At 37.8% G+C, this 19485-nt stretch overlaps 1 protein-coding gene across 2 annotated transcripts in view; it reads right to left on the reverse strand.

Annotated features, from left to right (window-relative positions):
• Positions 1–2545: 2545 nt before the first annotated feature.
• Positions 2546–19485, reverse strand: part of reep3b (receptor accessory protein 3b) — a 29741-nt gene continuing 12801 nt past the window's right edge. The window contains exons 1-7 of one of the 2 annotated variants that reach the window (XM_079595345.1): positions 16318–16482; positions 15639–15785; positions 15228–15348; positions 14837–14950; positions 12390–12525; positions 5948–6084; positions 2546–3383 (exon numbers count right to left, since the gene is read on the reverse strand). In XM_079595345.1, the coding sequence (XP_079451471.1) occupies positions 3303–3383; positions 5948–6084; positions 12390–12525; positions 14837–14950; positions 15228–15348; positions 15639–15706 (657 nt within the window). In that variant the 5' untranslated portion in view covers positions 15707–15785; positions 16318–16482 and the 3' untranslated portion in view covers positions 2546–3302. Of the gene's footprint in view, positions 3384–5947; positions 6085–12389; positions 12526–14836; positions 14951–15227; positions 15349–15638; positions 15786–16317; positions 16483–19485 lie in introns of those variants that run through there. The other variant, XM_079595344.1, reaches the window with a different exon arrangement.

The following is a 19485-nucleotide window of genomic DNA, read 5'->3' on the forward strand; positions in this document are numbered from 1 at the left end:
TGACTGCATGAGTACCAATTAACGTTATAGACATTAAAAAAGGCGCGTCTTCACGCGGCATATTTATTCAAAATATTTGAAAAGTAGTAAAATCTTCAAAAACTCACCTTTTGTGTTCCACTGGAGAAAGACAGTCATGTTTTTTACTTTAGAGCGACATGAGTGTGCTTAATTGATGACAAAACTGACATTATAGGTCTTGAGACCTGGCTGTCACACTGAGGCAAACACATTAAGTATACTGTTATAGCGCCCTCTAATGGACATATAATATAGTGCAAATGCAGTCTGTCATGATTGTTCCAGCAGTGTAGTAAAATGGACAACATTTTACATCTCTAGACTAGAGCCGCTGTTAACTGGTGAAAAGCACTTAAAAAGTGAGTTAAAAAGGTACAAATGTGCCGAATGACTAGTTCATTTGTTCCCGGAACTCTTGACTCCTCTTAACTTAATTGTAGGTTGCCATAATGATTTCTGTCAGTTTGATTTGAAAGCTGCTAGCAGCCAAACCTCACTGCTGCCTCAACATTCACTATTGAATTATCAATTTAAATATCAAAATTCAATCAAACTTGGTAGTTACTGATAAATTAATTTACTATGAATTTCAGATTTTTTTATTATTATTATTTGTTTTACTTGCAATAACTCTGGTAACAGGGTTACACTGTTGATGAATGTAGTCAAATAATAAAATGGGATTATTAAAAGTCCAAATGATGTCACTTCGTCAGTCTGGAAATTTGGAACATTGGAACTATTCGTGGAAAGTTTTAAACGTACCTTAACCAAGTCTGGCATCTAGTGGACGATGCGCGTAATAACATTGTAGATCTACAATCTTGCATGCAAGCAAGCTCAATTTTCGGTTTACCCTTTGAAATCCGGTTATTGTATTATGCATTTTATTAGACCAAATCAGATTCTGGAAACTTAGGAACATTATACATTAAGTAAATGAGAGTTACTGCATGAAGGAAATGTTAGAAGCTGTCCCATTACACTTGATGATGAGAGTCTTCGGTCTTCCACTGAGTGAAGCTCAAAGCTCAGCTTGTTCTGGATCTCCACACGACTCATAAACGTCTTGAAATCTTGACTTTTTCTTTCCACAACAGCACTGTCCTACACTAATGGCAGTGGTGCTTGATGACAGTCTACAAGTCAAATATTTGTACAGCCCTAGCAATTTAATAGTCATCAACCAGCATTATCAAAACCATCTTCGAGAGTTTATGCTGGATACCATTTGTAATTCATGCATGAACATTTTTTTAAGATTAACAAATGTATACATGTATTCCCAATGTAATGAGATCTATCTATCTATCCTCCAACAGGCAGATCCATCCATCTATCTATCCATCTATCCATCCATCCATCTATCTATCTATCCATCCATCTATCTATCCTCCAACAGGCAGATCCATCTATCTATCCTTCACCAGGCAGATCATCCATCTATCCATCCATCCATCCATCCATCTATCTATCTATCTATCCTCCACCAGGCAGATCATCTATCTATCTATCCATCCTCCAACAGGCAGATCCATCTCATCTATCTATCTATCTATCTATCTATCTATCTATCTATCCTCCACCAGGCAGATCATCTATCTATCTATCCATCCATCTATCTATCTATCTATCTATCTATCTATCCATCTATCTATCTATCTATCCATCTATCTATCTATCTATCTATCTATCTATCTATCTATCATCTATCTATCTATCTATCTATCTATCTATCTATCTATCTATCTATCTATCTATCTATCTATCCTCCAACAGGCAGATCCATCTATCTATCTATCTATCTATCTATCTATCTATCTATCTATCTATCTATCTATCTATCTATCTATCCTCCACCAGGCAGATCCATCCATCCATCCATCTATCTATCGATCTATCTATCTATCTATCTATCTATCCATCCATCCATCTATCCATCCATCCATCCATCCATCCATCTATCTATCTATCCATCCATCTATCCATCCATCCATCCATCTATCTATCCATCTATCTATCTATCTATCTATCTATCTATCTATCCTCCAACAGGCAGATCCATCCATCCATCCATCTATCCATCTATCAATCTATCAATCTATCAATCTATCTATCTATCTATCAATCTATCTATCTATCTATCTATCTATCTATCTATCTATCTATCTATCTATCTATCTATCCATCCATCCATCCATCCATCCATCCATCCATCCATCCATCTATCTATCTATCTATCTATCTATCTATCTATCTATCCATCCATCTATCTATCTAATCTATTATTCAACAGGCAGATCTATCTAATCTATCATTCAAAATGCAGATCTATCTATCTATCTATCCATCCACACAGATCTATCTATCCGTCAATCCATCATTTAAAATATTAAATTATTTAAGTTCAAATATTCATTAATATGTATTCATCCATTGATCCATCAACTGCTCAGCAGCAGAATAAATATCATTTGGTTATTTAATAACGTGTAAAACAATGTGTAGCAAAGAAATAACAATATTTGCATTACAATATTCCAGCTTTATTCATATTTTGTATTCATTTTGAATGACACATCGATCCACACGACAGCAGAGTTACATGTACACCCACAGAGATGTTATTAGTGTGGTCTTCTCCCAGATGCATGGAGACCAGTAGTAGAGGATTTAAAGAATGTGCAAAAGGGGTTTCCTTTAAACCCAGTACCACCAATAATAAAAAAAAGTTAGCCTTTTTTTTCTTTTTACACATTTGAAAATTGTATTAAAACATCTAAAAAGTCAACAAGAATGCAACACTGCCTTTTGTTCTCTTTGGTATTTTCTCTATTACTGATTACAGACAACTTTGGTCTGATGCTGACAAATCACGGTCAAGTTATGAAGAATCAGAATTATTACCTAAACTACAATTGTAAAAACGACTTAAAACCTATCTAAAAGGCAGCAGAAGATGAACGAACACAGAAATATAAAAACCCACATCCAAAAAGAACATTTCTAAATGCAAATACTGAAGCAAAAGACATCTGAATATCAAATTCAGACAAATAAAGCCATGCATTACAAATACAAACATCAGTCAAACCCCATACACTTCAAGCTCATAATACTCACTGTATGTACACATTTGCTGGTAGAAGTAATAAATAGATCTGTTGGTATATCCATGAAAAAGTAAAAAAACAGTCCACAGCCCTTATGAAAAGAGAAGAATATGAACACACTGGTTGTCTGATAAAGCGGACACATCTTCCCACACATCAGTAGTCAGCTCAGTTCTCCATGCTGGTGTAAGTCATGGCATTAAGCCCTGGTCTTTTCCTCCCTTTGATCTTCAGAGATCCATAACGTGCCTGCGACCAATGAACGACAAGCATTAGTTACCAGAATTAAAATCACGCATTCCGCAAATGACGAGGCAAGCTATAAACAATTTAAATCTCAAGAGAATATGATCTGATGAAAGGCTGTAATAACTAAATGATAACAATGGCACAGCGAACTTACATCAGTGACGTCACTTTACAGTAGTAAAACAATGCATTTGAATAATGGGTGATCCCACCATGCATAATTCACATTTTACTATACTATTCTTACCTGTAAATGTAACCAAATCAAATTCATGTGAATATTTCACTTTTGCAAACCAGCCCGTGTGAGTTGCGACTTCTTACAGCGTGCAACATACGCGTGTCATCAAAACGCAATGCAAGAGGAAAAAGGGCATAATTGATTAAAAATATATATTGCTTTTGACCAAATATTGATTGTTGTATGGTAAACGAAGGCTTTACATTAACCGAAATTTACATTTAACACAATAATGTTTTTTGTACAACAGTTACTGTAATATGATTATGATATAATTATTGTCCTTTAAATTTACAAAAAAATTACAGTATGTTCAGACGAGGAAATATCTTTTTGACCTGCTGCTTACAGACTGTGGACAAACAAAACTTAAAAAATAAAATAGAAAATAATATGTGGCTTTTGAAAAATGCAATTAGAAGTCTTTTACTGTACGTTCACACCGCCGCCGGCGAGAGCGGCAAAATTCGCTCTTGCCGCCCTGCCATCGACGCCGTGAGATTCGGGGATTCTCTTGCGCTCTGACGTAGATTTTAGAATGCGTGATTTTATTAAAACTTTATTTAAAGGAGCCGCAAAGCAAATAAGAACTGAACATAAATCAGTATCCTATTTTGTGCATACTGGCCACACGTAGGGTATAAGTTAACCTATTAAAATATTTTAAATGTGAAAGTAACAAAACACCAACAATTTTAGACACCTTTTTCCATGCGTCGTTATTTTTATTAATGTCCCTGTATGTAAACAGGGACAATTCGTACAATAACGGGAAACCCGCAACAGAAATAATTAACTTTTCCTCCATTTTGCTTAGAACTAATGTGGTCGGAACCAAAGTTTACAGGATTGTGTTCTCTGGTATCCTCTCAGGCGGAGGACTTCTACATTCCAATTGGTTGCTGCTGGTTGCCGCCGAACCGCGTCATAGCTTATTATCATAAAGTTGACAAATTTGAACTCTTCTCGCCGCTCTCGCCGTCCAAGACGCGCCGCACCACCCTCGCCGAAGCTCGCCGCCGGCTCTCATTGAAAATGAATGGCTTCCGGCCAATTTGACGCTCTCGCCGCCGGCGGTGTGAACGCACAGTTAGCGTGGGTTGAACCAATAAGGATTCATATTAAATCTAGATTAAATCAAGGTAATAAAGGTAAATAAATACATAATATTCAATTAAAATAAACATGAATAAGACTTATTCATGTTTCTTTATTTATTTTTATCGATTGCAACAATTAACTACGGTACATTAATCACACATTTTTTTCTGATTAATCGCCATTAAAAAATGTGTAATAATTTCACAATTAATCTCCAAACTAATGTAGAAACAACAAAGACAGTATATTTTAAATATTTATCTAACATATAGGAAACCGAAATTGAAGTTATCAAATTACTGCATACATTTTAAATTGCATATAGATTAATCCTTATTAAAGTTAAAAAAAGGTCTTTAGTCAAGAGCAGTGAGTGTTTTTCTCTGTCACCTTTGTTCTTTGATTAACTTTACTGACAGAAAGCTTTATTGGCTGATGTGCTGTCCCTTTAAAACCAGCCGCTGACAGATCTCACACGCGCCTCTTTGCCTTCATTTATGACTTTATTTAACTAATTTAAGACTGCTCTTATGAGGATACTTGACAAAACAGACATTTTGGCATAATTGTGTGTGTTAATGCCATCTCTCATGTTCGTCCATCCTCGGGATGTTGCTGTTCTTCTTCACGCGATTTGATAGCGGGATAGCAAGGTAAAATACGGGAGAATCCCGGGAGAAAACGGGAGGGTTGACAGGTATGATCATCAGCGCTCAGATTCGCTTCCATAAACGCTATGGGCTATTTGAAAAGCGGGAGAAGCCATTCAATATGTCCCGCCTTAGCTTCCTGTTTCAGTGGAAATTACGTCAATGTTTTCATTGCCTGCTTGATAACGGTCCTCTACGTAGCAGTTTAAAGACAGCTGACATTTTACAAATTTATATCTGTTATCGACAAGAGCTGCTGTCAGAGAGAGTTTCTGGTGGTCAAAAAAGAAGGAAATGGAATACTAACATTGTTGCTGTTTAATTACAATGGCAAATCCATCCATCAGATTTTAATCTCAAGTTAGAATTCTAATCCCCGATTTGTTAATCTGCGTTTAAAATTAAGTGGTGCAACAACTCGATTTAAAATAAAGCCCAGATCAACAAATCCTAGATTAGCTGTAAACTGCTTAATATAATCCTTAGAGCAACCCAACCTTAATGTAATGTTTATTTAGTTATTGAGTCTTGGAACAAAATATAGATGTGCTGTCGGGTTTAGATGGACTTACATCTCTGCGCACTTTTGAGCGCGTTATTTTGACGCTCTGAGATCGTCTGAGCCCATGATGAGACACGGCTTCATCTTCGGAGAACACAGCCTTCCCCTCGTCATCACTTCTGTCATTGTCATCGCTATGATAATACTCTACAAAAGAAACAATTTGAGAGTTAAGAAAAGAAGATGCACATATAGATCAGAGTATGATCACACATAACAGCAGACAGAAGAGCAGGTATGATCGAGATCAGTGCTACTTAAAGCTTATCCTTCAAGACACAGAATTTACACCAACATCAAATGGAGACCAAGTAACAAAATCAAAGAACTACAGTTATCTACTACACAAATATGTTCTACATATAAGGCGGAGCAGGAAACTTTTTTTTTTTACATTTATACATTTTGCAATTATTCTTTATAAACCGGTAATATATGAAAGCCGTTAACCGATATATTGAAATCCAAATATCTCAACATTAAAAGCCATGTCCCAAGCACACAATTATAATGTTCTTCTCATTATAATTTTATGTAGCCTATATGACAGACTTGCACATGCTGCACTTAACTGTATTTTCCAAAGTGACTCCAATCATATTTCAAGCAATTCAAAAGCATCATGGCAAACCGTGCGCATCTTAACACTAGAAGTGCCAGAATTCCAGAACTACTAGAACTGCCACAAGCGGCCATTTTGACCGCTAGATTCCAAACTCTATATCATTAATGATAAATAGCCAATTGAGAGATTAATGCATTTATTGTATTAGGATATCTTTTAAAAACAAAACAACACCAAACTGTAAATTTAAACAAGATTAATTATAAATAATAATATCATTAGTAGCCTACCGTAATTATCGCATATTCACAACAGATATGCTATATTTCCATATCCATTAATTCATTAATCCATTAATCCAATAAGTATCTTATTTAAAGAAACATTTTATTTTAATATAATAACAGAGAAAATAATCTAATAACTCATATATAATAGAGAATATCTATGTAAATAGATAACGTAGTCAGGTATTATTAGCCTATTTCTGATCAACAAATTTAATCTAATATACTTTTTGTTTGTAGAAATTAGCATATATGCAAACACTCAGGACCGCTACTGACCTTTCTGTTGACAGTGAGAGAGACAAAAGGTCAACCGCGGGAAATGTAACAAAAGAATACTGCGAAATTCAGTGCGGTCAATATGACCGTCTATGGCCGAACAGGTAAATATGATCATTTGGTTTTTTGCCTTGCGTGTAATTTATATGAAATACATTTTAAACGAAAATACAGACACTTTTAGGAAAAGTCAGGTACTGGCAGGATTTTATATATATTTTTTAAAGTTATTGCAGATATACAATTCAAAATGACCCGTTCTAGTCTCAGCTGAAGGAAATAATCCACTATTTATCGGCTTTAATATATCGGCCAAATTTTCTTATCGAGCCGATAATGATAACATTAAAGGGGGGGGTAAAATACTTAGTTTCAGTCAATCTCATGTTAATCTGGAGTACTTATAGAGTAATAGTGCGTCCTTCATATCTCCAAAAAGTATTTAGTTTCATCATATTTATAAAATAAAAATACAGCTTTCCGATTCTATCCGGAAAAAGCCGAGGTCCTTGATTCTGGGCGTGGGCGGAGCTATAGAGTCAAGCGGGAGCGCGCGGGAAGGTTTGCTTATTATCGATCGTGGTTTTAATTGCAACCGTTTTGCAAATCCAGCGACGACCTGGGGCTTGTAAATAAAACATTCGTCACTGAAATGACCAGAACACAAAACCGCACTTGCCACACTCCTTTGCTGTCCCGGAAATACAAACTGCATCCACTGTTCCAGTAACACTGGGTTCTTTCGGAAGCTGAACAAGGTAAACTTTCCCTCACATCCCAAAACACACTTTTTTGGAGACATTCTTGACATCAACCATTCCTATTTAGCGCTGCTGATGATGATTTCCGGTAGTAGCGCGTCGATGAGCGCGGTCTTTGGCCCTGTCCCAAATGACGCACTTCATGTGGACTTTCGGTCTCGTGGACTTAAATTGCGCGTGCTCGCTGAGTCTACGAGTCCGTAGGCCGTCCCATTCATCATTTTAACGCTCTGAAGTGTGCTCAGCAGCGCCCCCTTTGTACCCTTGAAGCGTTCTTCCGCGAAGCCCGCATAGATGCAGGCTTCACGCACTTTAACTACCCAGAAATCCTTGCGAATTTGCGAAAGGCCTATCAGACAACGAATGGGAGGAGCTTTCGCTCACGTTAAAGGGTAACTAAACCCCTGGTCTGAGCCTGACTCCACCCACTGGCAATATTTGAAAAATGCTGGAAAAGTGGGCAGACCCCAACGGACGAACAGAGGGCGGGGCTGAGCGCGTGATTGACAGACCCGCAGTGACGCAGTGATTGACAGCTGCTGTCAGACTCGCTAAGATAGAGAGTAACTGGAGTGACGAAAGTAGCTTTGCAACAGAGCGGTCATTTGAAGTCGAGGACTTTTCTCCCCCACCTTCCCCTGAAGTGGACGAATTGTCTGTGGACACAGAGCTAAAACCATATCAATTCGAGCCGCGAGCTCAAACTGCGGTGTCGCATCGCATTAACTCCCGCATCGCGATCGGCATCCGACGATGCTAGCGAAGCAGCCGCGGAAGAGAGAATGGGGCCAGTGTCTGAGTGGATTATTATTACTATTGACCTATGTTAAGCATATTTTGCCGCTATGTGAAAAAAAATATCCAGCAAAACGCGCCGGCGGTTGTGGAGTCCATATAGGAAGAGCAGCGTTTGGCACACAAGTGCATGTAAACACTGGCGCTAATTTCCAAGTCTGGTGGAAAGTTATGCAGTCCAGCAGTGCTGTTGCAACCGGCAACACTACACCTATACCAGCCTAACCACTGTACTAAATACAGACAAAACTAATGCTAAAAATCTACACTATTCTAACTGATGCAATACTATGCTACTAACTATGCTTCTAACAACACTAACAACTATGCTAAATAACTACCGGAAGCAGACGGAAGCAGATGCTTTTATACCAGGGGCTGCCAGGGGCGTGGCAGAGTAGCGTCACAGAGTACCCTACGTCAGAGAGTACCCCTACTTCAGGAGATTCCGTTTAACCTGAAGAGGGCAGCACTCAGACGTTTTTACACCATATATTTGAAAATTAAAACACTTTATACTCAAATGTTAAAAAAAGTACTCGAATCAATGAACAGCATTTATGAAGCTCCATTCTTACAGATCATTAACTAAAAAAAGTTGGTTTAGTGTTTAGTTACCCTTTAACATGAGAAGAAAATATTTAAGTGTAAATATCATTATGGTTTTTATGTGTACTATGTGTACATTTTACCAGTTGTTACCTACAGTTTATACAAACATATGATCATCAACCAGTGGTTGATGTCTCAAACATAAATATATATTTATATTTAATATAAACATAAATAGTGGACTGAATAATAGGCTACGATCGCATTATGATTCATTAAATAAATAGAACCGAATGTCAGGGCTTTACTGAGTCATATGTAAATGTAGAAATATAATATTTAAACAACAACCGGACCGTCTTCCTGTTTCCGACGTGGCGATCGAGTCTGTCCCAAAAATACCTCTCAATGCGCCCTCGTGCACTCGCGCCAAGGGCCCTATAGGTCTGCACTACATGACGTCACCAAAGTGTGGACTCTGAGGAAGTCCACAAGTCCGGAGTGTGCCATTTGGGAAAGGGCCGACGTGTGAGTGAACGCGCTTTTCCGAGAGCAATGCTCATATAAGGAGTTCCACTCTGGTCTACATCATTAAATCTACGATAGAAAAAAACCAGCCGAAACGTGTTGCAACCCGGAAGTATGATTTTTAGCACAGAAATTCTCTGTTATTCGTTCAAAATAACTTTTCAAACTTTGGCCATTATTAGCATGAGAATCCATCTCTTTAACACTGTAAACAACTCTGAATACATGAAACACCATTGTACCCCCCCTTTAAAAAATTAATATATATATTGTCCGATACTGATATGGTGGCTGATATATCGTGCATCTCTACATTGCATTCAAGGTATACATTTTTTTATCAGTTCTTTCCCTGGTAATCGAATGACCATGACCTCGCCGTTGCTAGTGCCAGACTCTACTGTTTAAACTACAGGAAGGCTAAAATACATTAATATTACAGCATAGGAACAACAATATGCAAAATGACTAAGATGACATTATGCTGGATAGGAAACCCGTGTAGGTACACAAACAGATGAACCTGTAACAGATGAATTTGTTGCAAAATACAGAAGAATTTGATTGGACCTCAACAACAAGGTATGGAAAGCGTTTTCTCCTCATTTTAAGAAGTTGAAAAGCCCATTTATTTATCCAACTGTGCATGATTATTTGTTTATTATTTTGCATTTAGCATTGCTTGTCCTTGTCCGTGACCCTATTAGCACAGATCTATTTTTGGGTCACGACTGACCGGTTGAGAACCACTGATCTAGTTTATTGTGAAGGTTGGGAATGTGATTTCAGCCGCGGAGAAAGAACAAGCGGGGGAAGAGAGAAAGAGAGAGAGCAGCTGCCGGGTTCAGGCCGCTCCTGGCACCATCACCTCTGGGCTCCCCGGGTGGCGCTGGGAGCTAGGCAGAGCCAGCCTGTGCCAGGACGCCTAAAGGCAATCCAGCCGGAGCAGATTCACTGCAAACTCCATCACCAGAATGATACCACCAAAAGAAAGGCTATAACACTGCACAGAACTGTAGGCTTAATTTAGTATTGTGTGTGCAGTTCTCCTTTCCACCATCAGGGGGCAGAACAAATACAGAAACCGATGGTTCTGAAAAGCCTTCCTTTGTTTGTTTCCACACCCACCGCTGTTTTCAATAACTGGAATATAACAACTTCCGTGGGATTTGGAAAACTATGTAATTCATTTTCCAGAACTATTATTTTAAGGCCCTGTGCAAACTAGGCAGAAAGAGATTTGAAAGTAGACAAATATAAAGACACAGCTGGCATGTCTTTGTTATTTAGACTGTTAGCAGCTCTGAAGGCCAGTCTGCCTTATAACCAGGAGAGATACAAATTCTCTCAACCTTGGCATGAATTTTATTGAGCATCTGAATAACAGCCGTAATATATTGTAGGCGATACAGCTAACTAGTGTGTGTGTGTGTGTGTGTGTATGTATAATATATATATATATATATATATATATTTTTTTTTTTTTGATTTCCGTTTGATTCTTGGAGATTAGGATAAGGGAAGATAATTTAAAAAACTGACAAAATTGTCACACTTTAGGATACTTACTGGTCAAATAATAACCACATTAAAATCATTGCAATATTCATAGTGCTTGAATTTATATTGCTAGTGAAAACACTCTAATATCAGACCTCAGTACTTGTGTGAATGTGATTGACAGGAGAGCATAAAAATATATACAGGCATGTTTTATGTCATGCCTGTCATTCAAAGCGGACTTCTGCATCTTTAGAAAAAGCAAAACCCAATATTAAAGGGTGGACAAATAAATAACACACTTGAGCCTCTCTCTTCATAGGCTACCCCCCGTTTTTAAATTCAAACTGCAATTAGCAGCTCGTTTGATCAGTCGGGATCTTTCACCTCGGCTTTGAGCCTCTGAAAGGGAATGCCATTTTGGAGGAGCTGGCTTTCTGATGGCTTCATTGCAGATGAGATGAAAATGACCTGGATGCCAGCGGAATTTCAAACGCGGCGGGCACATTAGCATACTGAGATAGAAGCACATTAGGTATTCTGCTCAGAGGCTCCCTGAGCTGTTTTTTCCTCTTCTTCATCTTCTCACAAAGCGGCACTAGACTATACCTTTCATGCTAGGAATGTGCCTTTATTACTTATAACCCTCCGTTGCTTGAGACAAACACAGAATTCATTCTATTTGCTTGAAAAAGAGTTAACATTGCAGTGATTTCCAAAAGCGTGTGAGATTTGGTTGAGATATCATTATGAAAGCGCTATGGCTTTACTTGCGCAACATACACTTTCCCAGCTCCTGCTTGTGTGTTTGGTGTCACACAAAGGCAGTGTCTGAAACCTCGCAGGTGACAACAAAGCACATTCAGAATAAACATGTTGTCTGATGGAGCAGACAGTCTATTGAGTCTATTGTTTAAATCTTATTGATAGTGAGCATTGTTGTGATTAAATGTTTGTGTGATCACCTCTAAAGCTCACTTGAATTTGTTTGACATCATTACACATGATGATGTAACGCATTGGAAGCTCGTTTGAAACATAGTAGCGCCATAAAAATACTCTTAAGTTTGTGACTGAACAGGCAGAGCAAGGCATCTGCCTTCTGTTGTGGACGCAGCAGAGAAACAGCAGTGCGAAAGGAAACAAAGGATGGCATGTTAATAATTAATCTGAGGTAAGATATACCAGCTCCGTCGGGTTGGTCCATGATGGCTCTTCTGGCAGGGTTGGAGCCGTAGGATGAATACCCGTCGTCGTGAGGGATCTGGGTAAGGTCGTGCATGCTGAAGCTCCTGAGCTTCTCTGTGATGGCACCTTGACCCTGTAGAGACAAAACAACCCCCAGTTATGATAAACATGTCAGCGCTGACATTGACAACACACAGAACAGCTTTAACGGAGCGTTTAATGGGCTTCCATGATGACATCATCACGACATGCATGTATGGATGAATGTTAAAAAGATTTGGGCTCTGTTCCAAATGACCTGTTACCTAGTGACCTGCTCCATTGTCAAATGACCCTCTGGAACAAATAGCGCTCCTCACATGACTGTTTATTTCAAAGGGGTTGGCATTTGCATGTCAGCAGTGAATTTATTATTTAAACAATGAATTAGGGCAGGTTCACACAGAATGCTGTTTTTTATTCCACTACGCTAATTTTAAATTGTTTTTCAGTGTAAACGCGCTATAAGGACATGTTTTAGCGTTGCGCTCACGTCTCGCATCTTTAGCAGCATCTTGTGGAGTTCTAAAAATGTTAAATCAAGTTAAAATAAGTTTCAAAACGCGTCTAGACCGCACACACAGCATCAGAATACAGTTGTCAGTTCTGTATGCGAGTCCTTAATATGGTTGTTATTTACGAGAGTGACAACTGCATTCTATTGGCCAATTCAGACAGCACAAACACCAACAAACCAGTTGGCCGTTGGTTTTTGAATTTTATGAAAAATAATTGTCATATGCCGTTTTCTTGGTTTTGGAAGAGAGCTTGATTGAAGATGGATAAAAAGAAAAAAAATTTTTTGGATAGGAACATTTTAGGCCTCATAAAACATTTTAAACTGATAATACAAGCAGTACTTAAAACCATGTTTGAGTCAGAAAAACTATTTAAAAAATGGAAACAATGAACTACAAGTTGTTCAAATTATATTAACAACATGCTGTAGACACTCTATGGAATTACCTGCACTGGAGAGAGCAGGGCTGCAGTATTCCTATAGGGCAGTATATGTCAATACAAGGTAACAAGAAAAAGATCATCACCAAAGAGATTTCACAAGTAAAACAGAAAGAGCATGCCAGAACGAGGGGAAAAGGAAGGAAAAGGAGATATGATGGGGAAAATATGGCAGCTTTTAAAAATAGAGATTGACAAGCCTTTTACAAGCTTATTGGCTCAACTTTAGAGACGTCTTTCAATAACGGCATCCTTTCAGAGAGTCTGGGCAGGACAGTGGCCAAATGAAAATTGGAGCATTGTTGAGAAGCCTTGTGATCTGCTTCTGATTAGTATATCAGCATGATTTCCTTTACGAATACTAATGGCCTTGGGTTGGTTTCACAAAAGAACAGTGACCTTTGCTTGCAAATGAAAGTCATTAGCGTGTCATTTATTGCTGGTATTGCAGATTTGTGCCAGCGCACTTGTGCTCTTTAGTGCTACATTAGGAAAAGGAAAAGGGAAAGAGTTTAAGGTCAATGTGAAACATCATTTGCAACACTTTTACTTTAATAATGTGATGTACACTACCATTCTAAGGTTTGGGGTTAGTAAGATTTTTTTTATAAAGTACCTACATTTATTTTTTATATTGTAAAATATTACTACAATTTTAAATAAATGTTTCTAGTTTAATATATTTTAAAATGTAACGTATTCCTGTGATGGCAGGAATTTGTTGAATTTTCAGCAGCCATTATTCTCTACATCAGTCTTCATTATTCAGAAATCATTTTGATATGCAGATTTGGTTCTCAAGAAACATTTCTTAATATCAATGTTGACTGTTTTGTGCCGCTTTATATTTGGGGGATATTTCCAGGATACTTTGATGAATAGAACGTTTAAAACTAAAGAACAGCATTTATTTTAATAGAAATGTTTTGCAACATTAGAACAGTCTTTACTGTATTTTTTTTATAAATTGAATGTCCTTGCTAAATAAAGGAATGCATTTATTTTATTTAAAATCTTGCAAACCCCAAACTAAATAACCCCATGACCTCCTTTTAAATGGTAGTTTATTTCTAAGTGAACCAGAATATATAAAAGAGTAACTTACTGTGTTAACTATTAGCAAGATATTATTATTATTATTACCAATAAAGGCTGCATCACCTACAGCAGTCTGTTAAATAATGCATAAATAGCTATTTGGCTATTGGTTAACATTGTTTTAGAGGAAAAGCAAGTTATTAAATAAAGATGAAAGATAATACAAAGACAAATATTGTTTTCTTTAGAATAACTTGCAGTGATTCATATTTTTTAGAAAATCATGAAAGTGCAATAATAAAAAGTAAATCGGGTCCATTTTCATTTTATGTTGACTTACACAGTGTTCAAAACAGCTCGCTCTCATTCTGTTTGTCTATCTTACACACACGCGTGCACACACTTGCCTTGACAGCGGCAGACACAGCAGCAGTTGCAGCAATGCTCAGTCCCTGCTTGCCGAAGTTCACCATGGTCTCGTAGCTTCGCTCTTTTGCCTGGATTATGTACTGGTCAATTTCCTTCAAGAACATTAGGACAAGATCATTGAGCCCTTTCTGGTCTTCAGGCACAGTATCAAACAATATAATATAGCAATAATATAATAATACAGTACTGGAAATGAAAAGCAGTACTAGACCACTGGTGGTCTGTTCTTATATGGCTTATACAGAACAACAGGGAAAAATAATGGCCAAATTCACCTTTCATTTTGCAGTATGGTGAATACTAACACAATATAAGTGCTTTGCAAACCCAGTGTTTTAAGAGGTAGATAAATGTGAAGAGGAAATTCACCGTTTCTTTGGAGGAAAGCAGAGGATGGAGGGCCTTTTTGTAGATGACACTAGCTCCTCTCGTGTAGGGAGACAGAAGCCAGATCACAAACGCAACCTTGATCTCGTAATAAAGGGGAAACCTTTAGATCAGAGGAGAGAAAGAGAGATACAAGGACCCCGTTACATCAGATTAATCAGCTGACATAATTACACTCATTAACGCTGTATTCCAACAAATTAATTTGTGCTACTCTAAATTAAAACAGCAACTTCGTTTCATTAAAACCCTGATTGCTTCCCTGCATTCCTTGGTCTAGGGAAACAAACAAGATCTTAAATGAAACGGCTTGCTTCTTTAGCCTGACACGAATCATTTGTAATCAGGTAAACGTGCCGCTGGTGTGAAGGAAGACTCGAGTGTCAGGCTCACCAGGCTATGGTTAGATCTGAGATGGTCTCCACTACTGTAAACAAGGCAAAGACAATCCAGTACATCATCCATCGCACCTGAAAAAGGAACGAAACAGCAAACAGACAAAAACAATAGATGTTACATTTACAGTTTATGTTAAGTGCACTGATATAAAAAATGTGACCTACACCAGTAATCAATAAACATTGGTTATGTTACATAAAAAACAAAAACAACAACAGAGTGACCTAGTCACTGTCGCAAAATAAACCTGACGAAAAGTGGTAATTTTTTCTAAATAAACCTGTACATTATCCCACTATGAGACACAAAACTCACATGGCTATGCTGAAAAATTACTGTATATGACAAATGGTAATTTACCATCAACACCAATTTTCAAATAAGTTTTTGCTTGTTGTAATGATTCACTTTGTATATGGCTGGTTTAGTTCATGGCTATAACACTTTTAATTAAGACTTAAAATTCCTATGGGAAAATACTTCTGGAATCAGGTTCACTAAGAAACTAGGCAGGCACTGTTGCACTAAATGATGGACCGATGATCTACCGGTAATGCTTAGTGAAAAAACAACAACAAGCTTATAAATTCATTCATATGTATATATGTGTGTGTGTATATATATATATATATATATATATATATATTGAATCCCAAAGTGCAATAACCGCTACTCTTAATGTAGTCTTAGCGTCACGCCCACGGACCGCTGGCTGAATGTCTGATGCATATGCCACACTTAACTGGAAACACTTCAGGATTTTCAAAGTTGTCATTTGATTGGTTGAATTCTACAGTATGTCGGGGAGACGCGAGTGTCGCGTTCTTTAACGGTCCGCCTGGAAACAAAGATGCCGTGACACCAAACCAGAAAAGCGCTATATAAATATAAATGTAATAATGTAATAAACCCCCTCACGGAAGAAGAAAGCCTTTGTGTTTACAACTTTGACAATGCGCGCTTATCAGGATAAACTAAATGCTAGATTTTTAAAAGTATCTGATGTAGGTGTAAAGTTTGTGGCTCTTAAATACACCCAAGACTTTTGCACACCAGTCTGTTATTGTAGGGATATCGACGTTACATTTTCACGCCCCTAAACATGACGTAGAACAAAAACTGTGATTGGTTGCTTTATATGTCAGTCAGACGGCCTCTGGGCAGTCCTTGGCCAATGAAAGCTGCTATGGTGTCCAGTCCTTCTGCTGAAGGTCTGGCTACGCGAGACTACTCTTAATGAAGTCACTCAAACATAAAACACCTGATACCATGCTAAAGAAAAAAAAAGAAAAAAAAAGAAAAATATATATATATATAAAAATGCATGCATTTTTTATTCTATTCAATAGCGTGAATGCCTAATCTTTCCACACAGAGTGGCTTGCTAACACAAATCCATGCGCACCTCTTTTCCTAGGAGGAGACGGAAACAGTCGAGTGTAACAAAAAATCATTATGGCCGTGACATTAATTTCCATCCCAGCTCTCTGTGCGTGTCTCTCTGCAGCAAGACCTGTTTGGTATGCTCTACCTCTCCTCTGCTCTCAACCACAGCGCGCTTTCAGCCAGCTTCTTAGCATTTCAATTTCAAACGCCCGTGCAGACAGTCATGTGATCCCCAGCCTTGAGCTGCAGCTCTCGAAGGTATTAGGTGATATTTTCAGCCTCACTGAACAAAGTCAAATGAATCCATGCAGAGGCAGCATTACCAGCCTGACAGGAGGCGTCAGATTTAATTGGTGTCCTCCCAATGAACCTTCAGCGGTCTGAGAGAGATCAATGCGTTGCATCAGCCGCTGGAAAGCTGCTGCTCTGTGACAAACTGTCAATCGAAATCCACCAGCAGTGATCTTTTCTAGTAGCCGGAGCGCTTTGGTTGCTGACCGCATCGATACATGAAATCTAATCAGATCTAGAAGCCTTCCTCCCATAATCCTCCAGACAATCCTATTTATTACAAGTCTGCAATTACCTGGCTTCAATTAGAGAAGTATACGAGATGCTAGCAGAATTTCAACAGCTACTACCTCGTTGTAAAACTGGGTAAAAGGCGATTCAAGAATGGGCCGTCGCCCAAGACAAGCATGCCTTTCCCGTTCAGCACTGCATGTGGATAAAGAGTTGTGTAGACTCGATTTCCAATGGAAATAAAAGCCTTTGAAGAGTCCTGATTGTGAATGGACGTATTCCTTTCCTGCTCCGCGTGTGCACCATGGAGTTTCTTTGTTCAAACATTTCAACTGAGCAGTTAGATATATGAGCTGACCCTCTGTTTATCTAACAAACAGGAGTTGTAGGCATTGTACAGATTTGCTCAGAGTGGAAAAACCGCAGTGTGGTTTCTAAGAGCATCTAGTCTATGCTAGTAAACACAGGCTTTGTCAAGCTGCCTTTAAACTTTATTTTAAGTCTAACATAAACCAGCGACTCCAGCCGACCGGTCCTATAAAAAGGCCTGCAGCACAAAGCATCATTTGTCCAGTTCTATTTTGAAAATGATTTGAAAGAGGTTTCTCTATTACCCGCCTGCACTCAAAGGCGAACGCAGCAACGGTTATGACATGTTTTCAAAAAAGCTGCTTTTGTGGTCGATTGAGCTTTCTTCTTTTTTTCTAAGGGTTTGCTATTAAAAGTCTAAGTTTACCGAAATTGACTTTCCACTTGAACATTCAGGAACATTAAAGATTCTAGCAAAGCATATAAACATCCGTGATCTTGGGCTGCCGGTGTCGCTTCTCCTGAGTTGAGTGATACTGCTACTGCCGTTTACATAAACGTGTCCTTTACTGTGTAATGCATCAATCTCCAGATCAAATATATTATGGGCTTGACAGTAAGGTTGGCCTAATGGCTGGCTTAAGAGTGATTCAGGCTAGTATATATTAAATATTAGTACAATAACTTGCAACAAGTTTGACAATCGTTTATTGATATTTAACAAACATTCAAGCTGCACGGTTTACTTTCTTCTACTGTAGTTGTTACTGTAAACACTACAGTATTTTTTTTATATACAAATATATGCATTGCATCAACATGATATTCTGTGCTACACGGAAACAAAATGGTCATAATTGTAACCGTAAAGAACTGTAATTTTTTTTTTTACTGTTTTTGGAAGGGAAAAGAACCCAATCTTATTATTTACAGTGTGCCAGTTCAAATTTTATGTTTTTTCATTTAAATTAATTAAATAAAAGTTTCTTCTTAGTTTGTCTTGTGTCAGTTTGTTACATCTTATGTTGTTATACGTTTATTGCATTATTTAAGTGGCATGTGTTACCATGCTCCATGCTCTTTTACACGCATTTAAGTCAAACGCTATACTTGTGATGAACTTTAATTCATTATGAAGCTTTCTCTAACACATGTTTTTATGGTGGGTTTCGGAATATTATAAAAGTATAAAATGGATTTTACTACTTTGGCATATTAACATTATCATTTTTAAACTGCTACCGTATTTTGTATGGTAAAGCATAATCATTTTTAACAAAAGATGTTTTACAGTGTGCTCAACATGCCTGTCGAAAGGCCTTAATCTGCATTGAACATAGAACATTCCTTTGAGCGCACTTTCCCAGGATTTCCTCGCTCTGTTCCCAGTGTCTTGGCAGAGTGAATACAAATCTGAAATGTTTTGCATAGAATTTTGTTGGTTTCCACCAGATGAAGCCTTTCATTAGGAACCATTTTCTAAGGAAATGTTAATGCTCAGAAAATCATTATTGTTGATACCCATGACTTGATACAATATTGTTGGCCACAGGCTGTTACAGTTTATGCTAAGATCTGTTTAAACAAGAAAAGTTTTTAGATTTTTTTTAACTGCTTCAACTAG

The sequence above is a fragment of the Phoxinus phoxinus genome, assembly GCF_949152265.1.
Source record: "Phoxinus phoxinus genome assembly, chromosome: 21".
Lineage (NCBI taxonomy): Eukaryota > Metazoa > Chordata > Actinopteri > Cypriniformes > Leuciscidae > Phoxinus > Phoxinus phoxinus.